General features: G+C 37.8%; 1 protein-coding gene across 5 annotated transcripts in view; it reads right to left on the reverse strand.

Annotated features, from left to right (window-relative positions):
- LOC135688287 (uncharacterized) overlaps positions 1–18,975 on the reverse strand; it is a 54,092-nt gene that overhangs the window by 2,872 nt on the left and 32,245 nt on the right. For all 5 annotated transcript variants that reach the window (XM_065205068.2, XM_065205063.2, XM_065205065.2 and 2 more), the window contains 6 exons: positions 7,407–7,622; positions 6,525–6,751; positions 4,955–5,063; positions 2,697–2,809; positions 2,093–2,233; positions 291–1,724 (listed from right to left, as the gene is read on the reverse strand). In XM_065205068.2, the coding sequence (XP_065061140.2) occupies positions 291–1,724; positions 2,093–2,233; positions 2,697–2,809; positions 4,955–5,063; positions 6,525–6,751; positions 7,407–7,622 (2,240 nt within the window). The remainder of the gene's footprint in view (positions 1–290; positions 1,725–2,092; positions 2,234–2,696; positions 2,810–4,954; positions 5,064–6,524; positions 6,752–7,406; positions 7,623–18,975) is intronic.

Raw genomic sequence — 18,975 nt, forward strand, 5'->3', positions numbered from 1 at the left:
AAATGTGTATATACTTCTGCCTTTGCTACAATTTTTTAAAGAGAAACAAAAAAATTCCACCTATATAGTTCATATGTTTAGCTTGTTTGGGAAGAATGCTAAAACAACATTACAAGGTCTCCTAACATAATATCCATCACAAACATGTCTATCGACTTTTCACAGGTAAAGGTGGTATGGGTAATATAAAGGAGGCTATCTTGGTACGCTATCTTAAAGATTATCATAAAGGCTATCGAATAGAAAATATCAATCGTAGAGAATAAATTTTGGCGCTAATCTCTGCTCACCGCAATTTTCAAAAAAGCATCTTTGCTAAGTCCATTTTCGGTCGTATTTGAGGCCTCCTTTGCACTTTGGTTATGTCCCATTCCATCTGGCTCGTCTAATTCCGATACCGAACTGACGCTACTCGTTTTCCGGGTGCGGACAGAGTCAACTTTATATTCATCCGAGCTTTTTAAATCAGCTGAGCCAACAGCCGGGCTAGGAACGAAATCATTTACACCAAATGTCCCATCCGTAGAACTATCGAGTGAAGACATACTTGCTCTATTGATGCTCAAATCACTCAGATCAGAGTGTCTTTTTGAAGCACTGAAAAGTTTGAAGTTATGTGATAGTGACCTTTTCCTCACAGCGGGGCTAAGGCTTTCGCTCGATACAACTTTGTCCGTATTGTCTCGCTGATGGCTTGCTTTATGGTTCGCTTGAGAAGTCTTTTGGTTACTTTTGAATTTAGAAAATAATTGCTGCTTATTTTTCTTTTTTCCTTCCTTAAAAACATTTTCTGGAGGTATATCTGCCGTTCTATTTATTAAAAGCAATTCTTTTTCTATATTTTCAAGTTTGTTTTCTAATAATAACAAATTTTGCTCCTCCTCTGCAGTTTCTGAGTCTGTTCCATCAGCACTGCTTCTACCCACCCTTGTTCTTAATGCTTTAACCTTCTGATCGATGACATCTTTTCTCAACTTAAGGGAGTTCCTACGCTTCATTAACAGCGTCTGTTGTTGCAAATCACCCTGCAAGTCATCTGTTACATCTTGAGCATCCGTAACGTCTGTTGGTAAAATCATGGACTTAGAAAGACCTCTACTATTTATCATCGATCTATGTCGATGTTTCATGTTGCCTGTCAATTTCGTGCCTGGACAAGGGCTAGCTTCCAATTTGAAAGATCTGCTTCTCTTTGGGTAGCTGGAACACATTTTCTCGAAAGAGCTAACATCTGCATGATTATCATTTTCATCAAGAACGGCACTTTTCCTTCCATAAGCATACACAGACGAGGCTCGTTGATAATCAAATTTTCCGCCCTTGTCCGGATACTGGTTTTTATCATGAGCTTCTTTCAATTTTAGTAATTCTTCCAAACAAGAGCGACGTTGTCGATTGAACTCTTCATAAGTCAACACTGACTTTTGGGTAAACACTGGCATTGAATAACGATTACGAGGCAATCTTCGTTGGTCCTCCACATTCAAATATTCGATAGGCCTAAGTGTTTCCTTTGTTGCCTTGTCAACCGTTTCAAATCTGTGCCTGACAGGGCTACGAGGGGACGGTGGGCTTGATTCACAATGCACCACTGGCCTATGTGTGTTTCGAATGCTAGCAACGCGTCCCTTAGAGTTTTCTTCTGAATCTTGCACGTGAACATTTGGCTCTGTAATGACCACGGGTTGCGGAAGAGCTGAACTTGTCTTCCTTCGCCTTGCCATCTGCAAAAGTGACGTATAAAACCTTCTAAAGTGACGCAAACTATATTTTCTTAATCTCTTAGTTAAAATCTAATTTCTCTCTGCAAATTAATGTTCGTAAAATTTTAGTCTTTAAGTTATTGATCAGTGCCCAGAAAACTACCGTGTTTTGACGAAAGTAAAACTCACATGAATTCATTCTAAACTAATTTCTGCAAAATAGATTTTCTGCTCTGATTTTGATGAAATTTCTAGCTATGCTATAGAGAGGAAACCATGAAACAAGGTTGCTTTCAAATTGACCAATAGGGGTTTTAAACGTATAATAGTCAGCATTTCAAAAAGCTGCAGGAATGATGAAATGCAAAAAGATGCCACTGTAGGCATACCTTATCTTTCCGGTCGGATGCATACTGATCGATGCCAACATTGGAAGCATCACTGCCTTCAAAACACGATATATCACCATCTGTTCCACTGTCCGTGCTTTCGTGTTTTTCGCGTTGTGTTTTAATTTCTCCTGTATGAATCTTAAAAGGAGCAAAACAGAAAATGTAGGGCTTGAATGACGGTTTAAAGTAAACTTAATATGAATTGAACCATACTTGACTTGGTTAGACAAACGCCCAACTGCGCTAGCTTAAGAAGTGCTAGCCAGTGTTCCAGGGTCCTAAATTTCAAGTAAAGAGCACAAGCTAAAGAAAGGGTGGCATTTTAGTTTAGTCCTCAAAAGAAACAAAACACTTTTTGCAGATGTGGGGATACGCAAGGGATCAAATGTATGACCAAAGTTATTTTCCGACTTTGGAAAATTCCGTTACTGTTGTCTTTGTTGTTTGATAAGGCATTAGCGACCTGCATGTCATTTTTCGGGCATGATTTCATGCCCGTTGCTAGAGGGCGTCCTCGGAAACTAGATAACCGCCATTTGACACTTCTCTGAATTATACAAAAAGTATACAATAAGTTACGTTCGAAAAATTTCAAAATTACCTGTGGGTAATGTTCACTTTCTGAGTACGGTATAATAGCATCATCAAATGTCATGCCATCTCTTTCTAGGCCATTCGAATCATCGTTGCCAGGTGACATTCCTTGATCTGAATCTGGTCAAGAAAGGTCCCACATATCAAACTGATACCAAAATATTGCTAGTTATAATGCAACGTTTACAAAAGGAGGGAAATGCTCATACCTTCTTAAAGTGAGGAAATTATATTGTAAAAACTTCTCAATTCTTACAAAAAACAATCTGTAAAAGACCGAGTGCTAAAATGACCATAAAATTAAGAAACTGATCACTCTGAACCTAGAGAATCAGCTTGAAATCATTTTTCAAAGAGGGATTGAAATTGCTCGTCTCTTTGATTAGGTACAATGCCCGCCAAAAGTACTTGGAACACCCAGCAATTTACGCTGCATTTGATATCTTTCATTCCTTTCATGAAAAAAATTGGTACTTCCGCCCCCTTCCCCCTAAAACAATGTTGATGATTTAGAGAAATATCATAAAAGAAGCGCAAAAGAAAGTGCTTCCTAAAATCCTAGTCCGTTTGATAGTAAACCAACATTGTTCTGTAGGGGAGAGGGAGATGATTGATTTTGACCTTGGAAATTGATGTCAGTGTTCCAAGACTTTTGGCAGCCATTGTACATATTTTCAGCGCAATTGAAAAAAAAATCATTCCCGATTTCTCTCATGTTTTTAGTTTCTAAATGCTTTTGGCATTCGGTATTTAAAAACCTTTAAGAAACTTCTAACACTGGAAATCCACAAAAGATGAAGAAACTGTAAGGTAATCTCAAGCTTAGTTTCTTATAAAAAAACAAATGTACTTAAGTAATTAAATGTTCCCTAGTGTCACTGGGAAGGGTGGTCCATAAAGGTTCATAACAACAACAATATCCTTCGAAAAGCCGAAAATGTATTTCAACTTTTGATGACTTAAATTAAAAAGCAATCTTGCAGAAAAAAAGTTGGATATCACGAAACCACAAACATTAAAGACACTGGCATTTAAGGCACTACGTCCCGACACATTTTACTGGCCATTCAATAGACTATACAATAGAACTATTGTTACGGAGCCAATCGGCTAACCTTCAATGTTTTCTGGATTGTTGAATGACGGGACATAGTGACTGACGGGCTAGAATTTCAGGTAAAGCGTGAATGTAAGAAATTTTGCAAACTGAAATTTATCAAGAACGTTAACTGATAGCGTAGGCATTCCGACTTTTCTTAAAACAGAACAATCGACTCTATTATTTTAATTTTCAATCGTATCTGATTTGAGATTTTCATGTCGTTCGATAAGATAACCATACACATGATCGAAAGTTGTATGAAACCAAGAACAGGCATATTTTATATTATTAACAGGCTACATGTATACTCAATTTTTTCCGATAATAAAAAAGTAGAATATCTGGTATCAAAATTTAGAATGTTCTGCACACTTCTGCAGACAAAATTGAATTATAAAACAATATTATCTGTGATGAATAGCGGCAAAACTTTAGGAAGTTTACAAACCGGGGTAACCTCTTAAAAGAAAGTTTCCAAAAATGTCAACGACATTTTAGACTGGTTGAACAAGCAAGCAATATAATAAAGATTCTTGTTTAAAAATTCATAAATTTAAATTTAAAAATTTAAAAGAGTTTAAAAACCAACAAAAATAATTTAAAGACACAAGGATGAACCATAAAATCAACGAAGAATACCCTTTATAGCGACTTATTAGTCCATGAAAATGTCTTAAAATATTTGATTGCACACTATTCAGTAACAGATAACACAAATATTTAAATTATTTACTTTTTAAAATTTTCAATCAATGATTCCAGACTCCGATCTCCGATCTCCGATCTCATCTTTAGAAGATAAGACTAACAAAGTTATTGGCACCAATCAGCAAAGGCATAGCTGTCTACAAGGTTCTAAACAGATGCTGAAGGGAAGGAGGGAGCCTTCCTACCCAAAATGGCGAGATCCTGATAGTTATTGGCCGAGATTGCGATTATGCGCAGATAGGACCAGCCCTGGTAGCTGAGACTCTCTTGCTGGTAACAGGGCTGTCCCTGACACAAGGGCAGGATTCGCTGGACAAAAAATTGGCCATATTGCAAGCAACTCAAAAACGTTTTGCTCAATTGGTGCACAGGGATAGAAGTGGGGCCATAAGATAGGTTTTCATTAAACAGGACCAGCCCCTACCATTAGAAATTATAAATGCTTTCATGTTTACCTGCCAGACGTCCTGAGTCTTTGATCTTCTGTAGGCTTGAAATGATAACTTTATAACTGTCTTCGGTCAACATTGCCAATTCGTGGCTTTTGCCGTCTATCTCGAGCAGCTGAAAAACGAGATAAAATGGCGTTACAACGTTTCAGATAGTATTCTGTATTGACAAAAAGTACGAGGTTAAAAAAGTTCATAATAAAGGAAGAGTCAAGTAATTGCAACTCTGAGCACAAGTTACAAACTTTTTTCATTTTCTCGACCAACAAAGGAGTCATTTCAATTAATGTATCGAAAGGTTCAATCAACTTGCTCCATTGAAAAATTGAAGCCTTTTTTATTTATATATATGACCAAAAGGAATTTAAAATTGGAAATTTTGACTAATGTGCAGAATGACTTTAGCTTCAAAAACAGTAAAACCCCCTCAAACCCCCTCAAACCCCCTCAAACCCCCTGTGTTGATCCTGCCCAATCTGTTGCTTCCTATGATGCCCTAGAGTAACAGCAAGACCAAATAAGGGACAAGCCCCTTTTCTTAATCTAGGTAACAGCTTTGTTGTCATCAAAACATGTAGGAAACAGCAAAAACCTACATCAAATAATCAGAGAATTAACGACGGTTCTTTGGAATTTATACAAAAAGGAACCGTTAGACCTCGGGAAGCAAACAGTCTTCAGAAGCAACGTTGGTGCAGAAATATCAACTGGAAATTCGAGACAAAGCTAGGGGAGATCGAGTCTTCTAAAGAATGCAAAGTCCGGAGGACAGACTTTGGAATTAAACGCCGTCGATGCTTAAACACAAGATAAATTATAGGTCACAGCATATTCATATCAGAGTTACTCTGTTATTGTGTAAAAATATATGTTGCCTACAAACATGGTCTTTGCCCATTTAGACAGGGAACTTGAGGGGTTTGTGTCAGTAATTCTTTTCATTGCGCATAAATCAAGATCGAAGAATTTTATGAACGCAAGCCTATTTCTGCAAATGGCATTATCCTGTTTGGGAAAGGATAAGCTCAACAAAGGCGCGGTTTTCTGGCGTTGTTTCTGAAACCAAACTGTTATTAAACGAAGCGACAAATGGATGGTAATCGTATGAGAATGCTTTACTCTAAATCAGTGTTTATCCCTAGGGTTTCCGCGTGTTCCTTTCAGCATAATCACCCCCATTTCATCTTTGGTTAGAGATCCGAACATAACCTCATTTTTGCAAAGACAGCCTATTCAATAAATTTAACATTAAGTTCGAAGAGTATAACGAATTTTTGAAAACTGCCACCCAGACTCTTCCCAGTCCAAAAAACCTTCCTGCAAGACTATTTTATCGGTGGTGGAGGGTGGATTGTTCACAGAATAATAAAGTCAACAGCCCCCAAATAGCTAGTTTATATGGATTTATAACAACTTAGCTCCAGGCAATTTTGCAATTGGCTTTTCGACAAAAACCTGTGACACACTATCGAATGGTTTCAAAATCTCTCACGCAATTAGGTATAAAAAGCAAATCAGCAAAGGATTTTGAGGATACAAAAAAAAGATAAAAGATTTGGTGGCGAGTGAAACTAACCTTAAAACTAAGAAACCCCTGCTCTTGGTTCTCAGTTGGGATTTCCAGCTTACAAGCCCGAACATCAAGAGCAAAGTCTGGTGATCTGTAGGCAGAGTCTTTATAGAAAATCAGGCATCCTTCATAGAGGGCATACCACCGCTCTTTCCACTTGCCATTGTTGTTCCATAATAATGGTTCCAAGTTGTCTGTGCCAGTCAAATCTTTCTTAATTCCACGCTTTTGTCCTAGAGAAAATTATACAACCAATGTTAAGCTGTTTCTGTAGACATAGACATGTACAGCGTTGTCGGAACAAAATTCATATTAGGGGCTGTCCAGTGCATTGCTTTCAATTCAGGTTACTATTATAAAGGAAATATAGTACAGTTTGACAATCTTTTGGGAGGCTCCAGCCCCCCGAACACACTTTAGAATTACACTGAGGCTCGACTAGCCAAAAGAACAACTTCTCCCAGACTCTGATGAAAGATTTGCAGACTGAAGCAATGTGCTTTCGAAAATGTTCTCTGTACTTTGCAAACAAGAAGATCGGCACTACCTACAGCTGGGACGAATACCTCCCCTTTAAAAATGAAAAATGCAGATGTTCCATGTTTACAAGGATCTAAGAATTTTATGAAAAAATTTTGGTGGAAGGAAAACTCCAGATACATAAAAAAAATAGAAGAACTCGATTTCATCCCAGTTTTTCTTATAAAGCTTATATTTAGGTACACAGGTCTGAACTTCATTCCTTGATCTTAAACTTCATTGACAAATGTTCGGTGGTGTTTCTGTTTACAGCGATCACCAAAGGTTGGCACCATAAATTTTCTTTCGAATATCTTCCTTAAATTAAGAGTAATTCGGTAGAATGATACGAATGCAAGAGTAACGCACCTTTATTTTTTCTTCCAGGCAAGCGATCCTTTAACTGATTTAATAGCTGGCTCATGGAGGCTCGTTTTTCTAACTTCATGTTTGGTGATCGTCCTGGTCGTGGTGTCATCGTGACTGTCCCTGAAAACGGTGCTACGACATCAGTACCTCCTGCTGTTCCATCCAAAACACGCCCGTTCTTGCTTTCCGAAGTTGCAGGCTTTATAGTATTGTGCACTGAGAAGATAGAAAGAATATATTACAATCAATTAATCTGATAGTCAAATGTCAAAATGGGCAAACCGAGCAAAATGTTGGAAAGAAGGATAGCTTGAAAGAGCAAGGCTTCGTTTGAAATTAGAGATGCTTGTGATGAGAAGGGTTAAAACACTGTATCCATTCATTGAGAGTCAAAGTTCGATATTTGGCAGTTTTTCACAAAGGTTTGTAACAAAGAATAATACACACCAGCATATAACGAGTGTGCAGAACGAATAGGGGCATAAAAAAGGATGGGTATAGGCGCGTCGCCATGACAAAAACATATTAAAGTGGGTTTTTGGAAAGCGCAGATGATGATGGCGCAAAAGTAAATCGGGATGCTTTCGGGAACATTTATGTCGCGAAAATTATGCTTAGTGCAAGGAATGGAAATCAAACGGATAGTGGTGTACCTTGACCTATCTGATAATCGAAGGGTATGATTAGGAAAAACTATCTACAGGGACATTTAGAGGAAAGTGGTCCAGAAAAGTGGGAGTGTCAACGCCCCCCCCCCTTTACCCGTTAGATGCGTTAGATATTTGGTAGTATGATTAAGATGACTAACAAAATGCAGTCGTGACTTAACGTGTCATTTAAATAAAAATTGTATCTCAGAATTTGTTTGCGGTCAACGAACGTTGCGGCGCTTGCGGCTGCCGCGGTTGCATCAGATCAGCCTGCTGACGGAGGCAGAGCTGATGACGTCAGCTGGATGCATTTTTCAAGCCCAATGACCACAGTACACAGAAATGAATTCGTCGTATTTGTTTGGGCTGTCGATACAGTTACTTCCCAAGCAATACTCTATGATCAAAAGAACACAACCGGGGGTGCAGATGATGGACGTATGCGGCTACTCCTCTACGACCCCCTTTTCTAGGTACTACGGAAACAGGAGCTGAGGGGGGCAAGCCTCTCAAAGTTCTAATATGTACTTAAAACATATAATAAATCGCCTTGATCGCAGCTTTGGGCATGTTTAGCGGTCCCCACTAAAAAAATATTGAATCTCAATCCTTATTATTATGAATTAGGCTTCTTAATCCTTAACATAGTCCATGGTTGATCATAAAATACACGTGTTCTCTTTGAAGTATTTAATGTCCTATTACTAACACATCACAGGCATCCCTACAGTTATCTTACTGCATACGAAGAATAACATTTTGTAAAGATATTTAACTTTAAACGAATCTAGTATGGTACAAAGCAATTGGATTATATGTGGGAATAAATGATCGCATTTAAGAGTTGAATTGGTGCCTGACGGGATTGGTGCCGATACTTCTGTAACAACCCATCTTTTCTCGACCACCGCCTTTGTTTGAATCAGAGAATCCTTTGTTTGAATACAGGATTATCAAAGAGCACGTAATAAGAAGGCAAAACGTGTAGAATAAAGGATGGAAAAAACCGCCGGGCGACTGGGAAGCTTTACGCTAGGCCTAACTTAACAAAACACTCATAAGAAAATGTTTTGAAAAAGCTCTTTTGTTTTGCAAAAAAGTGGGGGGGGGGCGCCCTGTAAACTTTTGCATTGCAAATATGTCTTCATTTTGGCTTTAGGCAGTGAATGTAGGTCGGTGACTTCTAAGAAACGGCATTAGATAAGGCTATAGTACACAAAATTTGTGTTTGCCAAGCCAGGTACAGATAAAAACAGTTGATAGTTCGAAGAAACCTCAAGATTTCGATGAAAATAATACTGATTCCTTTATTAACCACTGTGTATTAACATTAAAGCACTCATTAACGTATTCCTTTCAGGAAATCGATTTGACAACTGCTCTTAAACCTCTTGTTTACAACGGGGGCTGAAACGTCACTTTATGTAGACGATGGAGCTACCCTCAATAAGGGCTGTGTTTCATGTGACTCTTGCATTAGAATAAAATATATTCGATGGACGTTATAGAAATAAGGGCTCGCATCATTCTTTATAAAACACGCATACAACTTGCAATTTGTTGCATACATGGTTACCTGCAAAAGGGATTTAGCTGCATAAAAAGCAAGATCTTTTGAACAGAACTGTGTAAACTTACAATGAAACTTTGCAACAACAACAAATTCAAGCTTTCCAGGTCCAGCCGTCACAAATTCCAGTCAAGCAAGTCAGACTTTCCTGCCACTGTTCACCATGAAAGCGTACGACGACTGTTTTCGCGTTCAGTTTTATACCCGGAGATTTTCAGCGAACAACAAATCACGGGCACATAGAAATTGTTTCTACTTCCTGAGGCGAGTAGCCGAAAAGCGATAATGGCTATTAGCAAATATTTTGGTTTGGACGCTGTACCGGCGCTTACTATTTGCGTCAAAACAACAAAAACTCAAAACGGCGAGCATTTTTCCTTGAGATTAGAAGCCAAACTCATAAGCGAGGGCTGGCCTAATTATTTGCTATGAAAACGTGATTTGAATTCCAAATGCCAGAGGAGATTCCATCGTCGTTGAAATATGGCATATACTATGGTAGCATCTTATTTCTTACCTTAGTAAGCAATTTTCAAGCAAAGTAAAAGGCTGCTAAAGGCGGGAGGTTCTCCTCCATTGCATTTGCCAAGTTATGTATTGAGGGAAGCAAGCAGTGAACGTTTTGTATAAAGGGACAACGAAAAAATATATAGCATTGTAATATATTTTGAGCTGTTTATGAGAAGCTTATCAAATCACATTTCCAAGAAAAACAACCAATTTCACCCCCAGATTGTTAGTAACTGCAACAGATTCTAGTTCCCTCAATTCAGACCCGCACTTGTGGTAGCCATATCGTCTTCTACCAAAAGTACCCTGAACCAAGTAAGATAGAAAGTCATTTTACTGAACCAAGAAAGTAGACCTCCTGTGTTATATAAATCTACAAACTCAACCGACTTTTTGAAGAGAATTATCGCCTCTAAACCCCTCCAAAAAATCTCAGCATACATTGATTCCTTGTAGTCGTAGATTGTGGAAAAAACAAGGAAATAAATGGCGTATCATTTCTGTTTGCCTCGGGGGAAAGCAAATAGACCAAAGACAATTTATGGTCTATGGTTATCCACGAAAGAATTTGACAGAAACGCATATCAAAATACATCGAGAAATTTCCTTTATGATACGCTTTCAACGAACTATTTTTCTCGTTTTAGGCCAGAACCGAGGTTGACCTCAATTTTTCATCTGTACAGGGCGAGGTTGTGGCTGTACTACTAGGGCAGAGGTGCACAGACTGGTCAGTATGGCTACGATCTCTTTGGAAATGTTCAGCCACAGTTGTAACTTTTATAAATCTTTCAGTTTCATATGTCGGAAACGCAAAACTTGCTTTAGCAAAGAGCCTAAATGTATCAATACCAGGTCGAACAGGAGGCTTGGGAACAATAGGCTTTTTATGTCGCCGATGTGACGCAAATGCTGAGCGCCGTCTTGCAATTCTTCCTACGCTTAGTACACAAAACATTTGAAAGACCGTACAGCGTTACACGAGGTATTAAAACGATAAGTGGATAAGAAATAACAAATGGTGGATAACTTTCTTTGGCCTAAGAAAAAAATTGAATGTCGCGATATTGTTGGCGCACCCTGAGACAGTTGTGCTTCATTGTTGAATGCTTTAAGTGAAGGTGTCGTAACAACAATGAAGCCAAAAGAGATGGACAGGGCACCTTTCTTGCTCAAGGCCTCATGGGTTTCCGTTAGAAATCCTATTTCACCTATACATATTGTACGTAAAAAACGTAAATCACCTTGCTACTTTATCTAGGCAGAATTCGAAATGGAGTATGCAAATCAAACATCGTGTAGGCACTAATGCACTAACGTATCTCTTAGGTACTTATCCTGACCAAAACTCTACCAGCATGCGTGATTTCAAATGAGAGATGCCGCGCATAGAGGTACGATGGTGCGTTAGCGCCCTCCTTCTGACTTACCATAGCAAACTTTCATAGTTTCCAAATTAGAACACCAGCATATAACTCTAATGAAAGACCATAAATTGACACACAAAAGTTGCATGCATCTACTCTTTGCAGCTTGCTGGTTATCAGATTCCAAGGCAAATTCTGCGTCCATCTACTAACGATAAAGCAAAGTCTGTTCGTTTGATGGACAGACAGTTTCTACAAAATCGGAACTACTGTTTGCGTTTTAACAATAAAGAGAACAAACACCAGTGTTTACAAGAGAGCGATTGACTCTTGCATAGATTGTGCTTATCTTAAAAGCAAATAGGCATGGGCAAGATGAGTAAATACAACACGGAATGGCATTTGAATTAAGTTTGCTCACTGCTGCCACCAAAAGGTACACATTTTCGCTTGCCAACCAAATCCAAAATCCATTGAATCCTCTTGCATCGTCATAATAATTGGCACGCTTATGTAAACTTCCTTCAATTCTATATGCTCCACGTATCATACAGCACAAAATATAATACACCAAATTATTTTATTCCACAATGAGAAAAGATCTTCCCGGGTTACTTTAAAACCAAACTCCAACTTCTGTCCTTGCATTCTGTTTATACCGACAACAATAACGCTCGCCAAAGTTAGCCTAGATATCTTCAAGGCTTCTGGAAATTCTTTTAGCTGCTTCATGCGTGCAACATTCTTTATTTACTCACGCATGAAATACGTCACTACCCTTTTTATACGCGTACTTTGAACACGTTCAAACATCCTAAGTCAGTTTGAATGGGATTATGGGATGCCTGGAGTTCAGATAGCATCAACTACAGTCAAGAAAAGAATAGAAACAAGGGTCTTAACTGTATGGAAATCTTTGAAAGTGGGTATTTGCTGTGTCTTATAGACTCAACTGGCATTCAAAAACGTTTCTTTTTTATGTTTCTATTTTGACGAAATCTATTTATGAATGACTTTTAAAAAAGCATTTGAAAATACACTGAATTTTTTCGTCTGTCACCCTTCAGAGTACAAAACACCAGGATAATGGTCGAAATTTCTAAGCTGGTATGCATGGCTACATTCGAAACTATAAGATATATTTAAATTTGTACTAGCTTGGAATTCTCGATCAATGTTCTATACTCTGAAGAGTGTCAAATGAATTTGTGTTTTTTGTTTGCTGGTGTGAAAGACATTTATGAATTTTGAATCATCAAAAAACATTGATTAAATCATGAGTGTTTATGAAAATGTTGCTGAATTTCATGTAAAACTGTTATCGGTGTCTTCAGAACTTGGGCAAGGGCAGCCAGGATTATGTAGTGCCACGCTGAGTAGCCCTATTAGCCAGTAGAAACACTATCATTTGTGAAAAATTACCAAAACAAACTGCAAGATATCTTCACCTTTCTAATTCCGGCATCGGTTCGTTGTGACGCATAAAGAAATCAAATCATGACGTCGTAACGGTCACATGATGGAAAGTGATTCTTCAACATTGTGCATCCATTCATACTTTTAGGTCGTTAGGATTCAAGCTGTTGTAAACATTACCATTTGGCTCTCTTTAATTTGAACTTCGGCCTAATTACATCAATTGACATCATTCCGAAGATATCAAAGATTTATTGAATTCTCAAAATATCGCAATTGAAATGACCTGGTACAATGAAGTTTTGCTTCCATGATTCTGTAAAATCTTAAACCTTAGGCTGCACTTTGAACTTGAACATGGAGGGTAAAAAAGTAGAAATTCAAGTTTCTCGATAGGCACGATTTGCTCGTTATTGTAATCGTAGTTGTAGGAGGGCATTCCCAGCATCCTCGACGACTTATGATTAGCTAATTTCAGTCAACTTCTTATCATTTATGGCATCAAGTCAGGAATAATCTAGAGTAATATGATAGAGTTGGCCAGTTTGTAAAAATGAGCTAGTAGGGCTTTGGATGATATATTCTTGCATGCTATCGTGATGGCAAAAAAACACCCTAAATTAGAGAAGTCAATATTTTTGTATATAATTTATTTAATATATAATTATTTTATACATAATGACGATACGTAGTTACTGGAATCAATAGTAACAAACCTACCATTTCAAAGTTTATCAAAAAATCCAGTGTTTGGCAGTAATACTCGTATATTTTTTTAAGTGGAGAAGGAGTCCAAAATATCGTCTCGTAACAGTAGAATGGATATCGATATTCAATGGTTTTGCAAAAAGTAGTGGGACATGACCCCAACTTTATTTTGTCCGAGGTACATTTGAGCTCTGTAGAAATGGGAACTTGTACTAAAAGGTTCGAAACTCTGTGTGAATTCTGTATGAGTAAAAAGCATGCTTATCGAAAGAATAGAACGCCAATTTTCAACTAAATGAAAATAAACATGAAACAAAAATAGTAAAATATTAAAAATTGAATGTTCTTCGTTGATCATCTTATGAATTTGTTTAAGCTCATAGCTTTGCATCTAGCAATCTCAGTTTCATTGGAGACAAAGAAATCAATATTGTATCATTTGCTTCTGGGTTGAAATGCACCTTATTAAAATTTTGGTCAAATGAGTATACAGAATATAATGTTGGTTAACTTGACGATATGATAATATCTTATATCAGTGTTGCCAAAAGAAAATGTTAAGAGTCATCCATTCCCTATTGACGACACCTTCATTGCTCTAGGCTGAAATCACGAACGTCACTCCGTTGTTATTACTATGCTGCCCTGGTACATTGATGGAGGCATGTCTGTGGTGCCCTTTATAGGATCATGTGCTATATTCTATGCTTCAGAGGCAAACAATCTCTTCCCGGCTAAATCAAAGAAAATCAGACAATCTCCTTGGGATGATCTGTTGCTTCCAAAATATTTGCCCGGATATATGAAAACCGAGTTTCTGTACGAAGAATTTAAAAGTTTATAACGGAACGGAACATTTACGGGACCTAAAACTGCACCTGACCCAGAGACCCTGAAACATGGTATTAAAAAGAGTCCACTCTCCCGAAACATGGTGGAACTGGTCTTAAAAAAATCTTGTCGCATTAACTTGGCTCGAAAGAGGAAATTACTAATAATGACACAGAACTTGTGGTCCAGCGACCACGCGACGCGTTATGAGAGTTATGTAGCAATATGCTAGCAAATCAAAAGAATTAAAAACTATGCATGTTTGTGGTGTCCGTCTAGGCCCTTGCAATGTGCATTTAGCAATCAAAAAGAGCAGTACAGACTTCTACTACGACACTGCGACAATGTTGGAACATTTCAGCAAAATGGTAGCTTACATGGGTACCTGATATGAAAGAATTCAAACGCATTCACCAACTTAGCTCTGAACAATCGTGCGTTTAGACCATTCGTGTTCATATCAAATGTAACTGATTACACCAGAGACGATAAAAGTTCCAAATGTGCCAAGGAGCGATATTCACGATCCACAAATAATTACAGTTGACAAGGAACTGAAAATTTGCCTACCCAATGTCGAGATGATTCTGAAATCCTGAATATCTTCATGGTTATAACAAACGGCTGCCATTTAGTCCATAAACACAGCCTTGCGTTGATGTGCCGTTCGAGGACCTAATCATTGAAGTCAATATGGAATTCCACCAACATAACTTGCGTTGATTAATAAGATAGACTTCCATATTTGAAACTCGAGCAATTAAACGGACCAAAGGAAAATCGGATTGGTGGATCCTGGAGCACTGGAATTCCGTAAACGTGATGGTTTGAAACACAACCATCACGTTTATAGACCTAATTAATTGCCATTTATAAACCTAATTTGAAGTTTTCTACAAAACGTAAGAGCTACTGAAAAGTTTCATGTTTGTCTATAAGTTTGATGTAGAAAAAAAACATACAACAAAACTTGAGAAAAGGTACGTCGCTTAAAAGGGATATCCTACATTCTTCTTCATCGTCTAAGAGAATGCGCTAAACCAACCGACAAAGACGCAAATGTTTCTGGGCTCAGTGGCTAACCAATGCTTGTATTGTATATGATTTGGTTCCCTGATTGAATTTGTAATTAAATGACTGTATATTCGAAGTTATCTCCTGAATCAAAACAGTGGCAACGACAAAAATTGGGCCTGCTTTGAATTGCTATAACATACCACAAAAGTTGATGGCTAAAGACAGGCTTGGTGGATAGTAGCCATCTCAAGAGTCAAGTGTCAAATGTTAGCGCCATGGCGAATACCAAAGCTAGAAAAGCTTGTTGAACATCAGTTTTGGAAATCTTAAACTATGCAGACCATTTTTCCAAGGGTAGGGAGCTCGGGAGGCTGAGCCATCTTTCAAAACAGAACTGTCTACCGCTATGGTTTTTAAATTTTCATAACTTTTGTCAAAAAACTTTTGGTACCACAAAATTTAAAGATGGCACGAGATAGCAAAATAGTGGAACAAAATATGTTTCTGCTTTTTCATGCCATCTTCAAAGTTCAACAATTTTATAGATTCTTCCACCATTTCCTTCACAAGTATCACTCCCCAGATCTTTCAGTCGCACAACAGACAAGGAACTCTCCCTCTCAGATGAAATAATATGGTTTTGCATCTCTTACAACGCCCCCCCCCTCCCCCCACCAGCGAAAATGGTCAGGCGACGCCACTTGTTACAAGAGGATCGCATGGTTTCTACATATGATCACTAGCTCCGGTAACACCAAAATTGGTCCGGCTTATAGCCCATGTTGCTGTGGTTTGAGTAGTCAAAGATCAGGCATGGACTGACTCGCATCCGGGAATTCTGATAATTTCCGCTCACCCCCAAACATAACTGAAACAAATTCTTCCTTATTACAAGAATGTTAATAAAAGAAGCTCCCTTTACGTTTATAGCGGAATATTATTCTCAACAAACTGTAGGAAACCATTTACCAAGGTCATTTGAGAAGTTGAGATTACGTGACATACAGTTTCTGTTGGTGAACTGAACATGATACATGTCTTAGGAATGTAAGAAGCTATTGGGTTTTAGCACAATCAATTCTTTTAACGTTATCGCTATGATATGCTGACCAAGGACCGCGGAGCAGATTACAGATTGTGGGGGCTAAAAATTTTTTGGGGTCTAAACATTCTTAAAATCAAAACAATGGAGATTTTTGTATGGTTTTAAGTACATTTTGGAAATATTTTGAGGGCCAATGCCCCCGTAGCCCCCACCCCGCGTCCGCGGTCCCTGATGCTGACTTCTTATTTTTGATTTCTTGATTGCTCAGTGCTTAGCTAAAAACCAATTCCCCCACTGGATGGTTTTTTGTTGTTCTGGCAGGAGATCTCAAAGAAACTTTGAGAAAAAAACATGGAGCAGTGCCCCCTTTTCCACAGTGACAAATAAAAGAAAGCGAATGTTTAGAGAAAAAGAAAATGTCCTTATCGATTTCAAATTCAAAGATGAAATTACACATATCACGTCACGATGTGACAGAATACACTCATTTTTTAACAAGAAACTGGCTATAAGAAACGAGTACTGGACGGTCAGAAAAAATTATGAAACTTCAGTACTCGAGGCAAGAAATTTAGAAACTATTAAATCGTTACTATTAAATTTTGTAAAATTCAAAAACATGATTGCCCTGTTGGCTTAAAACTTAACAAACAAGGGATAAAAATATACTTCCCACATCTAAATACAGCATCAGAGCGGAAGCAAACCTCTTGACGTGATAAAAAAGGTCACGAATATTTCATAACATCATTCATGACATCATGATTAAAAAAAATCTTAAGAAACAATGAGTATTGAAATTTCCAGACCATTAAGAAACTGGAGTACTCAACATCGACCTTTGTTTCTTATAAAAAAATGAGTGTAGGAGCACGGTGCTAGATAAAGTCATTTTGAGCTATCAACAGCAATACGAAAACTGTAATATTTGTGATCAAAAACTTTAACAATTGATTGAATCGAATGTCCTTTATCAAAACAAGGCTGAAATGATAAATATAGCATATGCTTAATTGAATTGACATTTATCATGGATTCCACTAGCATTGATAAAAAAAGGAGTTCTCGTGTGGAAATGACACAAGGGTAGTGTCATTATGGTCACCGTGAACCTTTTAGAGAATGCGGAAGATTCTCCTAGCCACGATAATGATTTCTCTGAGATTTTACATTTTTCAAAGTAAAATCAATTACATTCGGCGGAAATTATCGAAGTGCCTCGTTTTGATGGCTCAGTGCCTCGTGAATGATAGTATTTTTCATCCTTAAAATGGTAGCAAGTGCCTTTTTATAATGTGGTGATTCCAAAAAGTCTATCAAGATTTCTAATGATATAGCTTTAGAATGCAGGGCATTCTGCAACTTTTGATGGAGACTCTTGCAATTTGATGGACATTTAAATTCTAATTACTATCATTCTTGTTTTGCTGAAAGTTCAATGATCTTCTACCAAGCAATTTGATCTTACTCGTGTTTAGCTGCAGATAGAGATGGACGGTGTCTGGGCGTCTTGGGGATGCCCCGTTCTTCTTTGTGCCTGAGCCCCTCCGAACGAAAACCTTAATTTCCTTCACTGTTGGTGGATGCCAGCGAAAAAATCTTAGCATTTTCTTTTTGACACAAAAACGTGCCCAAAACTAGCAAATTCGTTGTCTTTATTTTTGTTTTTTCCCTGGGCTTTTTCGTCAGAGTGAAGTTACTTTGAAGGAGTCAATGACAATCGACTAAATAAATATCATACGTCTTTTGGAATTCACAAAAGATCACAATTCTTGTTGCTTAATTGTGACATCATCTGGAACAAATATCTAGGTAAAACGTCCATCAAAATAAGAGGATACAGAAGCTCGTTCCAATTATGACACCCTGGGCGATGTTGACTCTGTGTGTTGTTTTTGTATGGTTATAACAACGAGAAGATTAAATCATTAAATTTAGTCAATGTATTCAGTCTTCTTAATTACTAACCTTATCTTTCGCAATTGGATAAAGGTAAATGTTGCTGGTTTATTGCCATAGCTTTATTTCTATCTACATAAAATAACTTAAGCATGATTTTCGTTTACTTTAAAAGTTTGTCAGTTTATAATCAATAGCAACTATTTAACAATCAAAATATTAGCGAAGGCTGAACGATTTGCCGGTTCTGCTTTTGGGAAATTATCCTTTATCAAGACGATTTGTGGATGAATTCGGACCAAACATAAATAGATCCAGTACAAAAGTAACTCGTATACGAAATTAAAAGCCAATAGTTACAATATGATAAACAGATCAAGATCACGGCCGTCGGGAGCGGGAAGGGCTGGAGGGGGCTGGATCCCCTAATATTTGTCAAACTGTACTATATTTTCTTTCAAATTGAGTACTGAATGGGAAGCAAGACAGACTGTACCTTACTGTATACAGAAAAGCATGCAAAAGTGTACAGCAATATTTCCCACTGTGACTGACC

This window comes from Rhopilema esculentum, chromosome 19 (genome assembly GCF_057945365.1).
Source record: "Rhopilema esculentum isolate cy_ngs chromosome 19, ASM5794536v1, whole genome shotgun sequence".
Taxonomy (NCBI): Eukaryota; Metazoa; Cnidaria; class Scyphozoa; order Rhizostomeae; family Rhizostomatidae; genus Rhopilema; species Rhopilema esculentum.